The sequence below is a fragment of the Arachis ipaensis genome, chromosome B1 (genome assembly GCF_059453495.1).
Source record: "Arachis ipaensis isolate K30076 ecotype BB chromosome B1, ASM5945349v1, whole genome shotgun sequence".
In the NCBI taxonomy this organism is placed as follows: domain Eukaryota; kingdom Viridiplantae; phylum Streptophyta; class Magnoliopsida; order Fabales; family Fabaceae; genus Arachis; species Arachis ipaensis.
Window position 1 is genome coordinate 40853871 of NC_142436.1, and position 17937 is coordinate 40871807.

At 38.0% G+C, this 17937-nt stretch overlaps 1 protein-coding gene across 1 annotated transcript in view; it reads left to right on the forward strand.

The window, feature by feature from the left end:
• LOC148576311 (uncharacterized) overlaps window positions 1-16461 on the forward strand; it is a 31459-nt gene extending 14998 nt beyond the window's left edge. Inside the window, exons 2-4 of the mRNA XM_088502699.1 lie at window positions 13704-13958; window positions 14232-14751; window positions 16122-16461. Of these exons, the coding sequence (XP_088358825.1) occupies window positions 13704-13958; window positions 14232-14751; window positions 16122-16461 (1115 nt within the window). The remainder of the gene's footprint in view (window positions 1-13703; window positions 13959-14231; window positions 14752-16121) is intronic.
• The last annotated feature ends 1476 nt before the right edge of the window (window positions 16462-17937 follow it).

Below are 17937 nucleotides of genomic sequence, written 5' to 3' on the forward strand. Positions count from 1 at the left end.
TCGCGTCATCTAGGCGTTCGCGTCATCCAGCGTTTTGCCTTGCCACGCGTGCGCGTCATCCACACCTTCGCGTCACTTGTGCAGTTTCCAATCCGCGCGGTCGTGTGAGCCATGCGTCCGCGTCACTGCAATTTCCTCCATGTCGCGCGGTCGCGCGAGCCATGCGTCCGCGTCACTTCTCGCTGGTCATCTCCTCAATTTCTTGTGTTCCTTCCATTTTTGCAAGCTTCCTTTCTAATCTCCAAGTCATTCATGCCCTATAAAGCCTGAAACACTTAACACACATATCACGGCATCGAATGGAATAAAGGAGAATTAAAAATACAAAATTAAAAGTCTCTAGGAAGCAAGTTTTCAATCATGAAGTATTTTTGGGAAGGAATTGTAAATACGTGCTAATTTAATGAATAAGGGGATAAAGATATGATAAAACCACTCAATTAAGCACAATATAAACCATAAAATAATGGTTTATCAATGCCGTTGCCGGGGATTGATTTTGTATTGACAATAATTAAATTAGAGGATAACTAGCTTGAACATTTTTCTTTTCTTTTGTTAATTAGTTTCAATTTCAACTGTTATTTGTTATTCTCTATCATGTAAGTTGTTTTTCCTTGTTTTTTCATCCACTAAATGTTTGTAATATTGCCTCACTAAGAATCCCTCATTTATGACAATGGAGACTCCAATTTCTTTTGGTGATTATTGTTTGAGACAGAGCATTTTGCAGGAAAGAAAGGAGTATCCATCATATTTTAGTCAATCAAATTTCATAGGGTACTTTCCAGAGCCACAACATAGTTCATACTATTATGATAACTACAGAAATTTTGGCTTGGGAAGGGATTTTAATGCTGCATACCCCATTCATTAAGGACTATCACTCCGTAATTGTTCAACTGATGCATCTCCACAAAATCTTCTAGAATTTGCAATAGAAGAACTCTCCAAGAGATACCTCTTCATTGCCCAAGTCAGTGAGTTTTTAAGGCAAAATGTAAGAGAGGTGATTGAAGATATGGAAATCTCAAGGAGAAATCAAGAAGAGCAAATGAGACAATTGGCACAACATTTTGTTGAGGAACTGACGGCGAGAATTGTCATCGGTCTAGATTTTCTCTTATAGAAAAGAATTACTTCGTTGTAAGCATAGCTCCAAACCAACAAACAACTCTCGCATCAAATTTAAATTGGTTTTGCCACAAGTACAAACCCCAATGAAAATTAACCAAAGTATTTAGACTCCGGATCGTCTCACAAGGAATTGCGATAAAGTGATCAATTATTGGCTATGAAGATGTAAGGGGGTTTGGTTGATAAAGGGGCAAGAATTTAAATGGCAAGAAAAGTAAAGAGAGCAATTAAAGAAAGCAATCAATAAAAAGAGACATTCATGGCAAGGATTGAGATCATAGGCTTTCCATCCTAGTCACTAATAACAATAATTAACAAGAATTTATCTTATTTCGTCATCTCCAATATTGGAAGAAGGTGTAAGTTATCTTCCATGAGAGAAAGTCAAACAAGTCTAGTTAATCTCAATCCAAAAATCCTAACCAACCTACTAATGGAATAAGCAAGAGATTAGAGTCAATGGAAATAATATTAACTAACAACTCTAGATCACCAACATGAGTTGGGTATTCATGACTCAAGATTACCTAATTACTCTTTCCAAGCCAAGAATGCTCAAGATCTACTCTAACATCCAACCAAGCATTTTGTCAAACACTTGGAAGGTATCAAAGGAAAGCATAATAAATGTGCAAGAATAACAAAATCTAACAACTATCAATTGCAAGAAAAGTAAATCAACAACTCAAATCATCAATAAAAAGAACATCAAATATTAAATTTCATTAAAAGGGATTCAAATCCAACATGAGTGCATGAACATAAAAGAGGCATAAAAGTAAAATTAACATCACAAACTAAGAGAATGAAGGTGTAGAAGCAAGAATTCATAAAGGAAACAAGATGAAATCAAGTAATCAAAGCTAGATCTAATAGAAATTAACCTAATTCTAACCTAATTCTAGAGAGAAGAGGGAGCTTCTCTCTCTAGAAAACTAACTAAAGGCTCATGTTGACTAACTAAGTGCTCCCCCCCCCCTTTGCTCAATCTTCAATTCTGTATCAAATACCCTCAGAAACAAGTTGGATTTGGGCATGGGCAACTCAGAAATCACCCCCAGCATTTTGCCTTTAAGTGAGTCACGTGCGAGCATCGATGCGTACGCGTGGGTCACGCGTGCGTGTCACTTGGCAAAATTACTATCCACGCGTACGTGTCATGTGCGCGTACGCGTCGCCATGCAACTTCACTTCTACGCGTGCGCGTCTGCTGCGCGTGCGCGTGGGTTGATGTACTCCAAATCCTTGTTTCCTCTTGCATTCTCCACTTTATATGCTTTTCTCCTCATTTCTTCCATCCAATACTTGCCTTATGGACCTGAAATCACTCAACAAACACATCAAGGCATCGAATGAAATTAAAGTGAATTAAAATCACCAATTTAAGGGACTAAAAAGCATGTTTTTACACTTAAGCACAATTTAAGGGAGAATTACAAAACCATGCTATTTCATTGAATAAATGTGGGAAAAGGTGATAAATTTCCCTGAAATAAGCACAAGATAAACCACAAAGGGTTTATCAAACCTCCCCACACTTAAACTAAGCATGTCCTCATGCTAAAATCAAGAAAGAAGCAAAGGGGTATCAACATTTATGCAATGTAAACTAGCTATATACAATCTATCTATATGTAATCTATCTACATGAATGCAATTGCTTGGTCAAAATAAATCAATCTCCAAGAATACATGTACAAGTACAAGGGCTAAAGCAATAGTAATCAAAGCAAACCCACAATTGAATTGAATCATTGAAAGACTTTACAAACTTGCAAGAAAAGATGATCATGGGTGGAAACATGTAATTGAGCGATCGAACCCTCACCGGATGAGTATCCGCTCTAGTTACTCAAGTGTATGGAGTTGATTCACTCAATTCTCCCCTAATAATGCTTTTCCAAGATTTGTTTTTCATCTAACAATCAACAATTACTTCATGTATGCATACAAATATCATGAGGACTTTCTCATAGGTTGTAATGGGGCTAGGGTCAAGGTAAGATGCATATGATCAAGTGAGCTTGAAATTTGAATCTTTGATTAACTTAAACTTCCCACCTAACCTATATAACAACCTATACAATTCAAAGCTAGCCTAACTACCCGTTCTTCACTTTTTTCATACGCTCATACATTCTCTTTGATCACAACTCATATAAATTAATTTTTATTGAACTTTGAACTTTGGGGGCATTTTTGTCCCCTTTTTATTGCTTTTCTTTTTGTTTCTTTTTTTTTATTTTTTTCTTTTTGTTTTTCTCATTAAATTTTTTTTCAAACTAAAATATACACAAAAGCATCAATGCATATGGTTTAAACATAATTGATACATGAGTATGTACCCAATTCCCATAATTTTCAACAAAACTACAAAATACACTTTTATCCCAACCAATGTTCCCAACTTTCCCAAACTTACATGATGAGCACTTTCACTAGCCTAAGCTAATCAAAGATCCAAACAAGGAACATTTATTATTTTTCACTTAGGTTTGTGATGTGCTATAATTAAGAACAAATAGGTTAAGCATAGGCTCAAAATTGGCTAACAATGGAAGATAAAAGGTAAGGCTATTTGGGTAAGTGAGCTATTTGAATAATGGCATCAATCATATAAATGCATATATACATAGAATAATGGACATAAAGAATCAAACAAATCAAGGATTACAATCATAGGAAGAGAATGATGCACACAAGAATAAAAGTAGGTGGTTATATGATGTAACCACACAATTAGGCTCAAATCTCACATGCTTGTGTTCTTAGCTCAAAAATCATGTTCCACAATGTATAATTCAAGCAAGTTCTAAAAAATTTTTTTTCAATCAATTGGGGTATCCTATAGATAAAAATCCTTGGAGAATCTCATTATTTAACTACGCTTATTATATACATATGCAAAATAAGAAAATGCAACTAAAATTCCTAAGAGTCATAAAAATGAAATGCAAAAGTGTTGGGATTAGAAACTTATCACCCAAAAACGGCGACTGGTCGGACGACCTCCCCTAACTTAAAAGTTTACACCGTCCTCGGTGCACTCAAAGATGAGTGAGGGGGTACGACGACTCTTTGGGTTGCCACCTTCAGCTGGTGAGTCAACCGGTGCTGCGTGTTCTTCCTTCCGCTTCCATTTTTGCTTGTGGTGCATTAGTCATGAAAAATAGAAAATAGCACCGTAAGATAAGAGAGTAAAAAGCAAGAAAGCATAAATTATTGGAAGGAGGTAAATCACTAGAATAAAGTGAGTGAATTAGTGTGACATTGATGAAAGATAGGTGTGTAGGTTCTAAGATGCATGCGGTCTAGAACATACACTGGCACAAAGAGAACTATATCACAATTACATAAAAAGGAACATGCACTTCACTCATCCTAATGTGCTTGAGATGCTCTAAACTTGTAGGATAAGACAACCAAACAAGCAATAAAGAAGCATGAAAGCATTCAAGCCAAAAGTCAAGCAATTGTGAAATTGGATAATGAATGGACATTGATTGATGTGTAAGTTAACTTAGTAAACAAAATGGTACATGAAGCTAACACAACAATCAATGATACATATTGAAGTTGTTGCAATACCTAAGTGACATAGAGGTGGAACACATGAGTACTATGGAACTTAGAGAAAAGAATATAGAAGTGAAAATCGATCACATAGCAAGCAAGGTCCACTAAGCTTGAAAAGCTCAAAAATATGTCACTAGGTAAGCTTTCGATCCAATTCCTCAACCGCACAATCTCAATGCATGAAAATAGGTGATGTAAATAAGGGTCAATCATGAATAAGCAACACCTAAGAAACAATGCATCGATAGTGTACATTTGCCTAACAATAGATGATGAATGCATGGTGGCCAAAACATGCAATTCAAAGAGTTAAGATGCATGAAAGCAATGTAACATGTACTTGGTATTCAAAAACATTAAGCGTGAAAAGTTCCAAACCAAGTAACCAAATACAACCTCAACAAAGAAATCCAACAATGACAATTAACAACAATGATGTTAAACTAATATCTTATTAGTAATAAGCAGCAGTAAACAGTAAACAAGAATAGTAACCCAACACATATAATGGAAAATAAAAATTAAACAAAAATTGAACTAACTAACTAAATAAAAGGAATGGTGTTATATGGTGTTTGGTAGTGTTGGATGATGTTTGAAGGGTGGAAAAAAGAAGAGAAGAGAGAAGAAGGAAAGAAATGGAAAGAAGAGAAGAAAAGAAGATGGTTGATGCAGGGCAGCCCACGCGTAGGCGTCAGTGACGCGTGCGCGTAGAGTGGTGAAATGGGCGCGACGCGTACGCGTGAAGCACGTGTGCGCATCGATGGGTTATTTCCAGAGCGACGCGTACGCGTCACGTACACTTACGCGTGGGTTGGCTTATGCATTTCGCACAGTGTGCACGCGCTGTTCGCAAAACTCTCGGGAAAATGGCTGGAAAGTGGAAATATGCAATCCACGCGTACGCGTGCATGGCGCGGGCGCGTGGATGGTCAAGAATACTTGGGTCACGCGTACGCGTGGAGTGCGTGTACGCGTAGATGGTGCTCTGTTTTTCAAAATTTTTCCATGTTTTTGCACCAAACCAAGCATTCCAAACCTCCAAACGGCTACCAAAACATCATAAAACCTTATTTAACCTACTAGAATCTCAAATAAACTCAAGTAATTAAACAAAACATGAAATTAAACCTAAATTACCAATATTTACAAAGAGAAAAAATGAAAGATGTTATCATGGTGGGGTGTCTCCCACCTAGCACTTTTGTTTATTGTCCTTAAGTTGGACTTATGGGGAGCTTCTCATCAGGGTGGCTTATGCTTGAATCCATCCTTGAACATCCACCAACGCTTGGACTTCCATTGTGCTTCATCATTGAAAGTTAATAACTCTAAGCTTTGATGGAGTTCTTCACAACCCATGGGCTCCCAAAGTTGATCCTCCTTTTGTAAGCTGGGGTCCCATACTTTGTTCTCACACCCATCTTCAATTTGATCACTTTGATTCCGTCCGGGTGCTAAGCAAGCGGAATTCTCATGAAGGCACCAAACTACCCTCCTAGACCCATCCAATTGAGCACTACACCAATCTATGCTCCTCAATTTTGAGCTTCCCACCATAATGAGCCTAGACTTACAACGTCAACCACTAAATATTCTCCTCTTACGCTTGATTCCATAAAGCGCCCTAAGTTGGCCATCCGTTTCAAGAATGCCATATTCAAGTGGGATAACAAAGCTAAGAGTTAGAAGTTTTACCCACTCAAATAAAGGAGTAGACGACAACCTAGGTGGAGGAGTTCCCAACGGTCTTGACAAAGCACGCTCCACTCTCGTCCATCCTCTTCTAGAGGTTTCCACCACTTGGCACGGTGCTTCAAGCTCTACCTCTTGCCAAACTTCCTCAAGTTCATATACTTCTTCACCAAATTCTTCTATCTCTTCCCCATCACTCAAATCATAAATAGGAGGTTTAGTAAAATCTACCTCCTCATCAATTCCAAGCATAGTGGGAAAGGACTCATCAAGCTCAAAAGGATCATATGTTGATGCGGAATCATCATAGATAGGAGGGCTTGTTGCTTGTACCACTTCTTCCACTTCTCCAATCACATTGTGCCTTAGAGGCTGTGCACTCTCCTCCTTGACACCAATTTCGCACTTCATGGGAGAAGGTTCCTCCACTTGAGATTCCTCTATGTACTCAACATATCCTAAATACCCAACCACTACTTCCTCTTGTTCAATAATCTCTACCTCCTCTTCTTGTTGCATTTCTTGTTTTAACTCCTCTTCTTCACCTTGGAGCTCCAAAATTACCTCTTTGCTAAGCTCTTTGGTTGCTTCTTCATATTCAACAATGGGAGTGCCTTGATCGCATAGGCTTAGGTGGGATGAGACCATGTTGCTAACGGCTTCCGCTATGATAGCCATCTTGGCTTCTAGCTCCTTGAACGGTTCTTCATGATGCGTACACCTAGCTAGAAGTTCTTGTTGCTCTTGTATTAGGTCTTCCGATGAAGGTAGTTGTGAAAGAGAGGGTTCATTGTTTGAGGGAAAGGCATTGTAGTTGGAAGGTGGTTCATATTGGTGAAAGTCTTGAGGTGGTGTATATGGAATTTGTGGTTCTTGGGAGTATTGGTGTTGGAATGGTGGTGGCTCTAGATATGGTTCATATGGTGGTTGATATGGTGTGTATGAGTTAGGATCATGTGGAGGTGAATAGTGGTATGAGGCTTGTGAGTATGGTGGAGGGCTATATTGATGAGGGGGTTCATATGTATGTGGTGGTTGTGGTTGACAATCACAATAAGGGTCATCACATACATTAGATTGGTATGCATTAGGATTTGGATTGTACCCATAAGAATCCGAAGAGTAAACATGTTGGGGTGGCGCTTGAATGGCTTGAATGGCATAAAATGCCTTTTGGTCCTTGCACATCTCCATGAGGAGAGTAGTCATGTCCCCGATCACTCTTGCCAAACTCGATTCGGAAGGAGATTGTTGCCACGAAGGTTGTCCATAAGCTTGGGGCTCCTCCCACCTTTGATTTTCAAATCCTTGATGCACATCCTCATTGAAGCTTCCATTTCCTAAAACATAGTTTGAACCACACTCATAGCCAAAGTGATGAGAATTCATGGTGATAAGAGAAAACAAAAATAAATTCTAACAAAAAACAAAGAGAGCAAAATCCTAAAACTAGCAAAAACCAACAAACAAACCAAAAATCAAGCTATTCACAACATATACAATAGCCAATAACGTAGCACCATTGTAATTCCCCAGCAACGGCGCCATAAATTTGACGGCGAAAATTGTCGTCGATCTAGATTTTCTCTTATAAAAAAGAATTACTTCGTTGTAAGCATAGCTCCAAACCAACAAACAACTCTCGCATCAAATTTAAATTGGTTCTACCACAAGTACAAACCCCAATGAAAATTAACCGAAGTATTTAGACTCCGGGTCGTCTCACAAAGAATTGCGATAAAGTGATCAATTATAGGCTATGAAGATGCAAGGGGGTTTGGTTAATAAAAGGGCAAGAATTTAAATGGCAAGAAAAGTAAAGAGAGCAATTAAAGAAAGATATCAATAAAAAGAGACATTCATGGCAAAAATTGAGATCATAGGCTTTCCATCCTAGTCACTAATAACAATAATTAACAAGAATTTATCTTATTTCGTCATCTCCAATATTGGAAGAAGGTGTAAGTTATCTTCCATGAAAGAAAGTCAAACAAGACTAGTTAATCTCAATCCAAAAATCCTAACCAACTTACTAATGGAATTAGCAAGAGATTAGAGTCAATGGAAATAATATTAACTAACAACTCTAGATCACCAACATGAGTTGACTCAATATTACCTAATTACTCTTTCCAAGCCAAGAATGCTCAAGATCTACTCTAACATCCAACCAAGCATTTTGTCAAACACTTGGAAGGTATCAAAGGAAAGCATAATAAATGTGCAAGAATAACAAAATCTAACAACTATCAATTGCAAGAAAAGTAAATCAACAACTCAAATCATCAATAAAAAGAACATCAAATATTAAATTTCATTAAAAGGGATTCAAATCCAACATGAGTGCATGAACATAAAAGAGGCATAAAAGTAAAATTAACATCACAAACTAAGAGAATGAAGGTGTAGAAGCAAGAATTCATAAAGGAAACAAGATGAAATCAAGTAATCAAAGCTAGATCTAATAGAAATTAACCTAATCCTAACCTAATTCTAGAGAGAAGAGGGAGCTTCTCTCTCTAGAAAACTAACTAAAGGCTCATGTTGACTAACTAAGTGCTCCACCCCCCCTTTGCTCAATCTTCAATTCTGCATCAAATACCCTCAGAAACAAGTTGGATTTGGGCATGGGCAGCAAAGAAATCACCCCCAGCGTTTTGCCTTTAAGTGAGTCATGTGCGAGCATCGACACATACGCGTGGGTCACGCGTGCGTGTCACTTGGAAAAATTACTATCCACGCGTACGTGTCATGTGCGCGTACGCATCGCCATGCAACTTAACTTCCACGCGTGCGCGTCTGCTGCGCGTGTGCATGGGTTGATGTACTCCAAATCCTTGTTTCCTCATGCATTCTCCACTTTGTATGCTTTTCTCCTCATTTCTTCCATCCAATACTTGCCTTATGGACCTGAAATCACTCAACAAACACATCAAGGCATCGAATGGAATTAAAGTGAATTAAAATCACCAATTTAAGGGCCTAAAAAGCATGTTTTTACACTTAAGCACAATTTAAGGGAGAATTACAAAACCATGCTATTTCATTGAATAAATGTGGGAAAGGTGATAAAATCTCCTAAAATAAGCACAAGATAAACCACAAATTGGGGTTTATCAGGAACCAACCTATGTCTTCCCTTGGCCAGGGGAAGAATATCATGCCATCAGTCTAAGGAGTGGAGAAGTGCTTAATGAGAGTGAAAATGAGGAGTTGGTAGAGCAAGTGAAAGAGATCCTTGTACCAAATGAGCCACCAGTCCAACAATTCCTTGATGAAAAAGATGCTCCAACTATCCAACAATACCAAAGCCTTGAGATCAAAGATGTGAAGGCGGTAAATACAAGCACCAAAAGGAGGATTGTGACCGAAAAATAAAGGACCATATCCATGAAGAAGAGAAGGTCAACGAACAATCCACCCCCTTATCCAACAAGCAAGTTCACTCAAGCGAATCACAAAAGAAAGCTTGCTGGGAAGAGACACTCAAAACAAAGGGCAGTAACCGGTCCCTCTTTCCACTTGAGGTCATTCCTCTTAACAAACTAGAAAAAGAGGAAGAAATTCATGATCAAAATGTCAAGCTAATGACATTAAAAGAGCGCTTGTTGGGAGGCAACCCAACTAGAGATAACTCTCTTTTCTTTTCTTAGTTATTTCAATAAAAGAGTTAAGTGGATTTCTCTGTATTGCAAGGAGCTAAGTTTGGTGTTGCACACCAAAGTAATTCTGGGGTCAATGTGTAATTCTAAGTTTGGTGTTCCACCACAGATTTCATTTAAAAACACATTGCAACCCTCTTATGACTAGTCACTGATTCCAAACAATCAGAAAAACTACTTAACAAATGCTTAAATTCTAGTTCATAGTTGTTTTCTTAATAAAAGCACATGAAGTTCTCTGCATATATTCAATCTGCTACATTAGGCAAGGAACTAAGTTTGGTGTTTACATACCAATTTAAGTTTAGAAAATCACAAGCATACATGCATGCTAACTATTTCTTAAGTTCTTGGGGAACAAGCAACTTCCAATAATTTTGTAGGAATTTAATCAATCTCTTGGAAGAACTATGCACCATCATCCAAGGAGACAAAGAAGGATATAAGAGCTATGGATGATGATGAGAAGGAAGAAACAAAGAAGACACCAAGAGGTTGTATTGATATTTAACTATTTCTGGTTTGTAGTGCTTTAATTGGAAGCGCAATTGTACCCATGTTGAATTGTGTCTTATTAGTTATGAGTCAATTGCTGTTTGTTTGTTTTGAAATTGTTATGGCTTGCTAGCCTAAGTACTGGCTTCATTTTCATCATGCTTGAATTGTATGTTGTGTCCTTGAGCTTAATAAAAGGAATTATGAGAATTTGCTGTGAAAGACAAGAGTGAAATCCAATGTGAAGAATAAAGTCTTAGTGTTGTGGTGGTGTTTGCTAGCTAAGTTGGTTTATCAATAAGGTACAAGGCTAAGATATCTCTTGAATTATGAGCTTGAAGTGCATTCTATGAGACTTAAATTAATTAATAAAATCCTAAAAAGAGAAAAAGAAAATGAAAAAGAAAGAAAAGAGCAGAAAATAAAGCTAGGCACTAATAGTTTAAACCTTGAGGCATGTGTCTGTGGTGTTTTTTGTGCAGGGATCTGCTTGGATGAGTAAGTTCTTAGGAGTGCTTTATCACTTGACAACTTGGGGTAACTAACCCGGGATTGTCAATTGAAAGTCCACTATCAAGAGCAACCTTGTCACAAAATATTTAGCAACCCAAAGAGGTGCTGGACACCAAGGTCTAAGGAATGAATAACAAACCATGTGCCTGTGGTGTGTATGTGCTGAGGAGAGACTTGGGTGATTAAGTCCTTAGGGGTATTTTAACAATTAGCACCTTGAACTAACTGGTTCAGGAGTGTTGGCTGAAAGCCTATCCTAAAGAGTTGTCTCAGCACAAAACACTTAGCTGCAGAAAGTAATAAGCTCTAAAGAAGAAAAGAAAAATAGAGAAGTTTAAGGATCAAGAATAAAAGTCTCATAGAAGGCAATAGAGTGATAATTCAAGAGCATATGAGAGCCTAGAAACCATCAAGAACATAAACCTAAAGTGCCATGCATGAAACTCCATGAACCAAGGATTGAATTCTCTGAATAAGGACTTGTATCTCTTGTATTTTCATTCTATTCCTCTTATGTTCTATCACTTGCTTGAGGACAAGCAAGATTTAAGTTTGGTATTGTGATGCCAGTACATCTTGGCTAGTTTTACAAGCCATTTTTAGTTTGTTTTAGAGTAGTTTCATGCATTTCTTAGGTAATAAGTAAGTATTTGGATGAGAATTCTATACATGCCTTGATTCAATCAAACATTGTTAATTTGATGTATTTTCATGAGATTTATGCTAGTTTTTATTGTCTATTATGAATGATGCAAAATCTTGTGAAATTAGCAAGGCTTTGATGCATGTGTTTGGTTGAGATAAGTGGAAAGAAGCAGAGAAAGAGCAAGGAAAGGGGGCAAGGCAACGTTCTGCAAGCATTTAGTGCCAACATTGGAGGAAACGTTGGTAAACCAACATAAACTCCAACGTTTTTCAATACAGTGTGCTTTCTGGAAATTTGAAAAATTAGCTGCGATGCGTACACGTGGGTGACGCGCACGCGTGGAAAGGCCAACGTTGGAGGGAACGTTGGCGAGCCAATGTTAAGTCCAACGGCTGTGATGAGGCTTCCAAATCTGGAATTGGGAAAATTTGAGGCGACGCATACGCGTCCATGACGCCTACGCGTGGATGAGAATTTCGGCCTTGCACGCGAACGCCTAAGCAACGCATACGCGCAAAAAAACCTGTTCGACGCGTACGCGTGGGCCATGTGCACGCGTGGATGCACAAACGTTGGTGCACCAATGTTGAGTCAAACGTTGCTGGCAAAGCCCAGAATTAATTTTTTTTCAAGCAACGTTTGACCCAACGTTCCTCTACAAACGTGATCATCAATGTTAAGGCTAATTCCATTCCAAATTACACCTATGCAGAGTAGAATGTTAGTGCCAATGTCCATTATCAATTACTAAAGAATCATTCCTAACTACTTCAGCCAAGGCCCACATCCAAGTACTTGATCCAATTGAAGATGAGAAAGAAGAGTATAAATAGAAGAATTGTGGAAGATTGAAGGGAGCTCTCTGGGAGGCCTTTAGGGGGCTCTAGGAGTTCAGAACTCTGATTTTCATTTTCTCTGCATTGTCTTTTAGTTTTATGTATTTTTCTTTTCTTTTCTTTTTCTGTTTGGGGTTGGACAAATTGAGATCTGAAATTATACTCTCTACAATTTACTTCTGCAATGTATTTTTCAATTTCCATTTCCATTTCCAGAGCTATGAACAACTAAACCCCTTTCATTGGGTTAGGGAGCTCTGTTGTAATTCAATGGATCAATATTAGTTTTCATCTTTCTTCTTCTGTCTTTTCTCTTGATTTACCTAGAAGGATTTCGTTCTTCATTCAATTATTCAATTGTCTTGGGAAAGAAATTGAATGTAATTGGGTTCTGTGATAGGCTTGGAAGAGAAATCACAGAATCATGCTTGAAATCTTTCTCACATTGGATTAGGTTGGGGTTTGGATGGATATCGTGACATGTAATCCTACCAATACTGTGATCTATGAATGTGTGTGGTATAATCAGTGACCATACTTCATCTCTTCCCATGAGCACTTAAATCAAGGAATTGGGCAATTGTTCATACTTAGAGAGATTGGATTGACAAAGAATTGGGATCCAATCACCTAAGATTGCCAAGGAGATCAATGAATGCATTGATTGAGGAAGAGATGAAAGTGAACTTGATCCGGAGGATTATAACATCTCCTGACCCCAATGAGCTCTCCCACTTCTGATCTTACACATTCTTTTACATTCTGCTGTTTAATTTGAAGCTCAACAATCTCCATTCCCATTTAATTTCTTGCAATTTAAGCTTCTGCACTTTAATTACTTGCAATTTACTTTCTGTCATTTAGTTTCTGTTATCTACATTCTGCTCATTTACGTTTCTTGCCATTTAAGTTTCCCGCCAATTTACATTCTGCAATCCTCAATTCAAATTCTGATTCAGTTCAACTAGAACACTCCTTCAATTAAAATTGCTCAACCAATCAATCACTGTGGGATTCGACCTCACTCTATTGTGAGTTTTTACTTGACGACAATCCAGTGCACTTACCGGTGGACATTTGTTAAGAGACAAGTTTTCGGGTATCATTGCTATAATGTTATGCCTTTTGGCCTAAAAAATACAGGGGCAACGTATCAGAGACTTATGAACAAAATTTTTGACCGACAAATAGGTCGGAACATTGAAGTTTATGTCGACGACATGGTCGCTAAGACAAAGGTCGGCAAGTCTCACATCGACGACCTCTCCGAGATTTTTTCACAGATCCGACAATACAATATGAGACTGAATCCTGAAAAATGCACCTTTGGTGTTCGTGTAGGAAAGTTCCTCGGATTTATTCTGACTAGTCGGGGCATTGAAGCGAATCCTGAAAAATGTTAAGCAATACTTGACATGCATAGTTCCGCAACAGTGAAAGAAGTTCAGCGCCTAACAGGGAGATTAGCGGCATTGTCCAGATTTCTGCCGTGTTTAGCTTCTAAATTCTCCCACTTTTTTCAATGTTTATGTAAAAATACAAATTTTCACTGGAATGAAAATTGTGAGGCTGCTTTCATAGCTTTAAAACAATTTCTTTCCAAACCACCTATTTTGCAAAAGCCTCAGCTAGGGGAACCATTATATCTGTATTTATCTATTACTGACACAGCGATCAGCTCTGTTCTTATTGTAGAAAATAACAAAATTCAACAACCAGTCTATTTTATTAGCAAGTCTTTGCAGAATGCCGAGCTTCGCTACCCGAGGTTAGAAAAGCTCGCCTTCGCGTTAGTGTTCTCTGCAAGGCGGCTCCGACCTTATTTTCAGAGCCACACGATCAATGTTAGAACTGGGCAACCCCTTCGACAAATACTCGCCAAGCCCAAGCTAGCTGAAAGATTGATAAAGTGGTCTATCAAGCTTTCAGAGTTCGATGTTCACTACCAACCTAGAAGGTCTATCAAATCACAATACTTGGTTGACTTTGTTACCGAGTTCACTGGAACAACCTCGGACACACGAAACCCGGACTGGGTTCTGTTTGTCGACGAAGCTTCAAACACTCAAGGATCAGGAGCAGGTATACTCCTTGAAAATGAGGAAGGAATAATTCTGGAGCATTCTCTTCGGTTTTCTTTTAAAGCAAGTAACAACCAGGCTGAATATGAAGCTCTCATCACTGGTCTCAGGTTAGCTATTGAGTTGAACATTATCGCTTTAAAAGTTTATTGTGATTCTCTGTTAGTTGTTCAACATGTAAATGATTGTTTTCAAACAAAAGATCCAACTCTGTTAAAATATCTGGATATTGTCAAACACCTCCTTCGAACCTTTTTAAAGATTGAAATCAGTCACATATCTAGGGAGCAAAATCATCGGGCAGATGTTTTATCAAAACTCACCACTACACAATCACATAATGCAACACTTTTGCAATCAACATTAGACAGACCAAGTATAGATACAGCCCGTATTTTTAATATCATCAATGAAAGCAGTTGGCAACAACCATACATTCACAACCTTAGAAACAGAGACATTTCACAAGGAATCCAAGATCCAAAATAATTTAAACGGCAAGCATCTTTCTTTACGCTATTAAATAATAATTTGTATAGGCGAGGTTATTCTCGACCACTGTTGAAATGTTTAGACAGGTCGGAGGCCGATTTAGCCTTAGCCGAAGCTCACGAAGGCATTTGTGGAATACACTCAGGGGCAAGAAGTCTGGCACAAAAGATACTTCGAGCTGGCTTCTACTAGCCCACTATATGGGAGGACAACCGGAAAAAGGTCTAGATGTAACAACCCTAGTTTTTGAAAATCAAATAATTAGTTATTTGTGATTTATTTTAAGAAAATTATTTTACTAATGATAATTAAATAGAGTTTCATGATAATTGGAGTTTAAATTAATTAGAATTCTTATATAATCTTTATTAGATATTTGGTATAATTGAAATTATAATTTTGATAATTAAAAAATAAGAAGAATTGTATAATTTAATTTAAATAAATTCTATTTTGAATGAATTATGTTATTAATTTGAACTCCTAGAAATTATTTTTAGAAATGATTAGATTGATATTTATAAATACTTTAAGTTTACGTCAATTAATATTTATGTACAATTTTTATTATAATTGGTTATTTTATAAATTGAAATTAAAGTCTAGTGAGAGAAAAATAATGAGAAGTTATATCATTTAATTTGAATGATTAATATTGAGTTTGAACTATATTTTATAATTATATGATTAATATATTTATTTTATAATTTAAATTAGAAATAATTTATTGAACTTAGTAATATGTTGATAAATAATGTTTCTAAATATTTTTAATAAAGTACATTTGATTTTAAAATTATCCTACCCTTCAATTTTATCAAAATAGTTATTCATAACTATCCTTATTTCTTTATAAAATCCTAATTTCTAACCCTAATTTCCCAAATTAGAAACCCTAAGTTACTAATCAGAAACCCTAACCCTCCCCCACTCTCCTCAGCGCCGTCACCCTCATCACAAGCGTACAGACTCACCCTCTCTCCCTCAGCTTCACCGCAGCACACACACACTCAGGACACCACACTCATTCAGCCCACACCCCTTCTGTCACACACCCACACCTCGTGAACGGAGCTGCACCACGCCCAGCCCGCCTCGCCATCGCCGCCGTCATTATTGCCGACGAAGAGGACGTCGTCGTCGCTGTTCAAGGAGGAAGGAAGAACCGCGTGAGAGCCAAGGGAGGAGGGAACCTTTGCTGCGTCGCCGCCATGGCTCCATTGCCATCGAACGCCGTCAAGCGCGGAGAGAGAGCCAGACACCGCGAGGAAGAAGCCGCTCGTTGCCTTCACAGTCACTGTCGTTGGGCCTGTAAATCGCCAATGTGACCTATGCGAGAGGAAGAAGCCCGCGACCAGCCTTGTCGCCGTCAGCGCTGTGGGTTGCCGTCGCCATCCTCGCGAGCTGCCACCGCGTCATCGTTACTGAGCCACAGCGCCGCCGTTGCCGCACTCTACTGCCGCCGCGTCTCACCAGGCCGCCGCTGGAGGAGGAGCGCTCGCCAGTTCTGCCTCTGCCTCTGGGTTCTGTGAGTTGCCGAAGCTCTCTACCACCGGGAACTAACATTCGAGCTGCCCAAGAAACCACCATTAGAACCACTACTATTTTGGTAAGCTCTACCCCCTGTTTCTGCTTCCTTGTCCTACCAATTTGTTTCTACTTTGAAGCTTGTCCCTGAAACTGTTTGTATTGTATAAAGATATTATTGTAAAATTGCCTTGCCGCCGCCGTTACTGGAGGTAGCTGCTGGCTCTATTTGGAGATTGCTAGTGCCATTGGAGTCGCCGAGAACCAATGTTGGAGCCACTCTTGATGATTCTGATGCTGCTACGTAGGTCCCGAGCTGCTGTGTTGTTACCAGAGGAAGAGAACTCATAGAAAAAATGTCACCGAGGCTGCTGCTTGGTTTAATTGCGTTGTTAATGCGACATTGAGGTAGGGGATTTATTTCAAAAATTAACAGTTTTAACTTATGAATTCCAATGAGGTTTAGTGAGTAATTGCAAATAATTCATAAATATGATTAATTGATAGGAATAAGCTTGGTTAGAGGTTGTGAAATTTGGATTAAGTCTGATATTGAGATGATATTCTGGTGTTTCAATTAGTTTATTGAGTTTAGGTTATGGCTGAGAATGTCACTAGATTTTTGTTATTGTGAGTAATTGATTTGACAAGGTTAATTTTGGTTAATGCTGTGACTGATATTGGTTTTTCTGATTTTGATGGATTTGTTGAAAATTCTGACCTATGTGATATTGCTGAATTGGTTGAAAAGTGGCTGTGAATGGTGATTCATTTGATAATACTTGTTAAATTGAAATTTGATGAGCTAACTATTGAAAAGTTGTCGTATTGATAATTGATGAACTGAGTTAAATTTGTGTTTGGTTTGGGATTATTGTGATGATGGTTTGAGTTGTGGCTGTATTTTGATTATTGAGAATAAGCATTTGTTGTTGATTTTAGTAATATGATATGTTGGAATGGCTGTGAAATTGACTTGTGACTGGTTGGAATTGGTTTTGATGCTTGTTAATGTTGATTCGTGATTAATTAGAGTCATGCTTGAGAACTGTTAAAAGATTGAAGTTTGATTACCGAATTATTCTCTTGAAATATGACTTCTAAACCAAAACAGTTACTTTGTTAACAAGTAAACGACTTTGAATTATGAAAGGCTGATTTTTTTGGGATTACTAGTTGATTGTGTTTAATTTTGAAAGGATTTTATGATAAGTGAAAAGTAAATATGAAATGGTGAGATTGGATTGATGGATTAGCAGAAATTGTGGAGTATGATT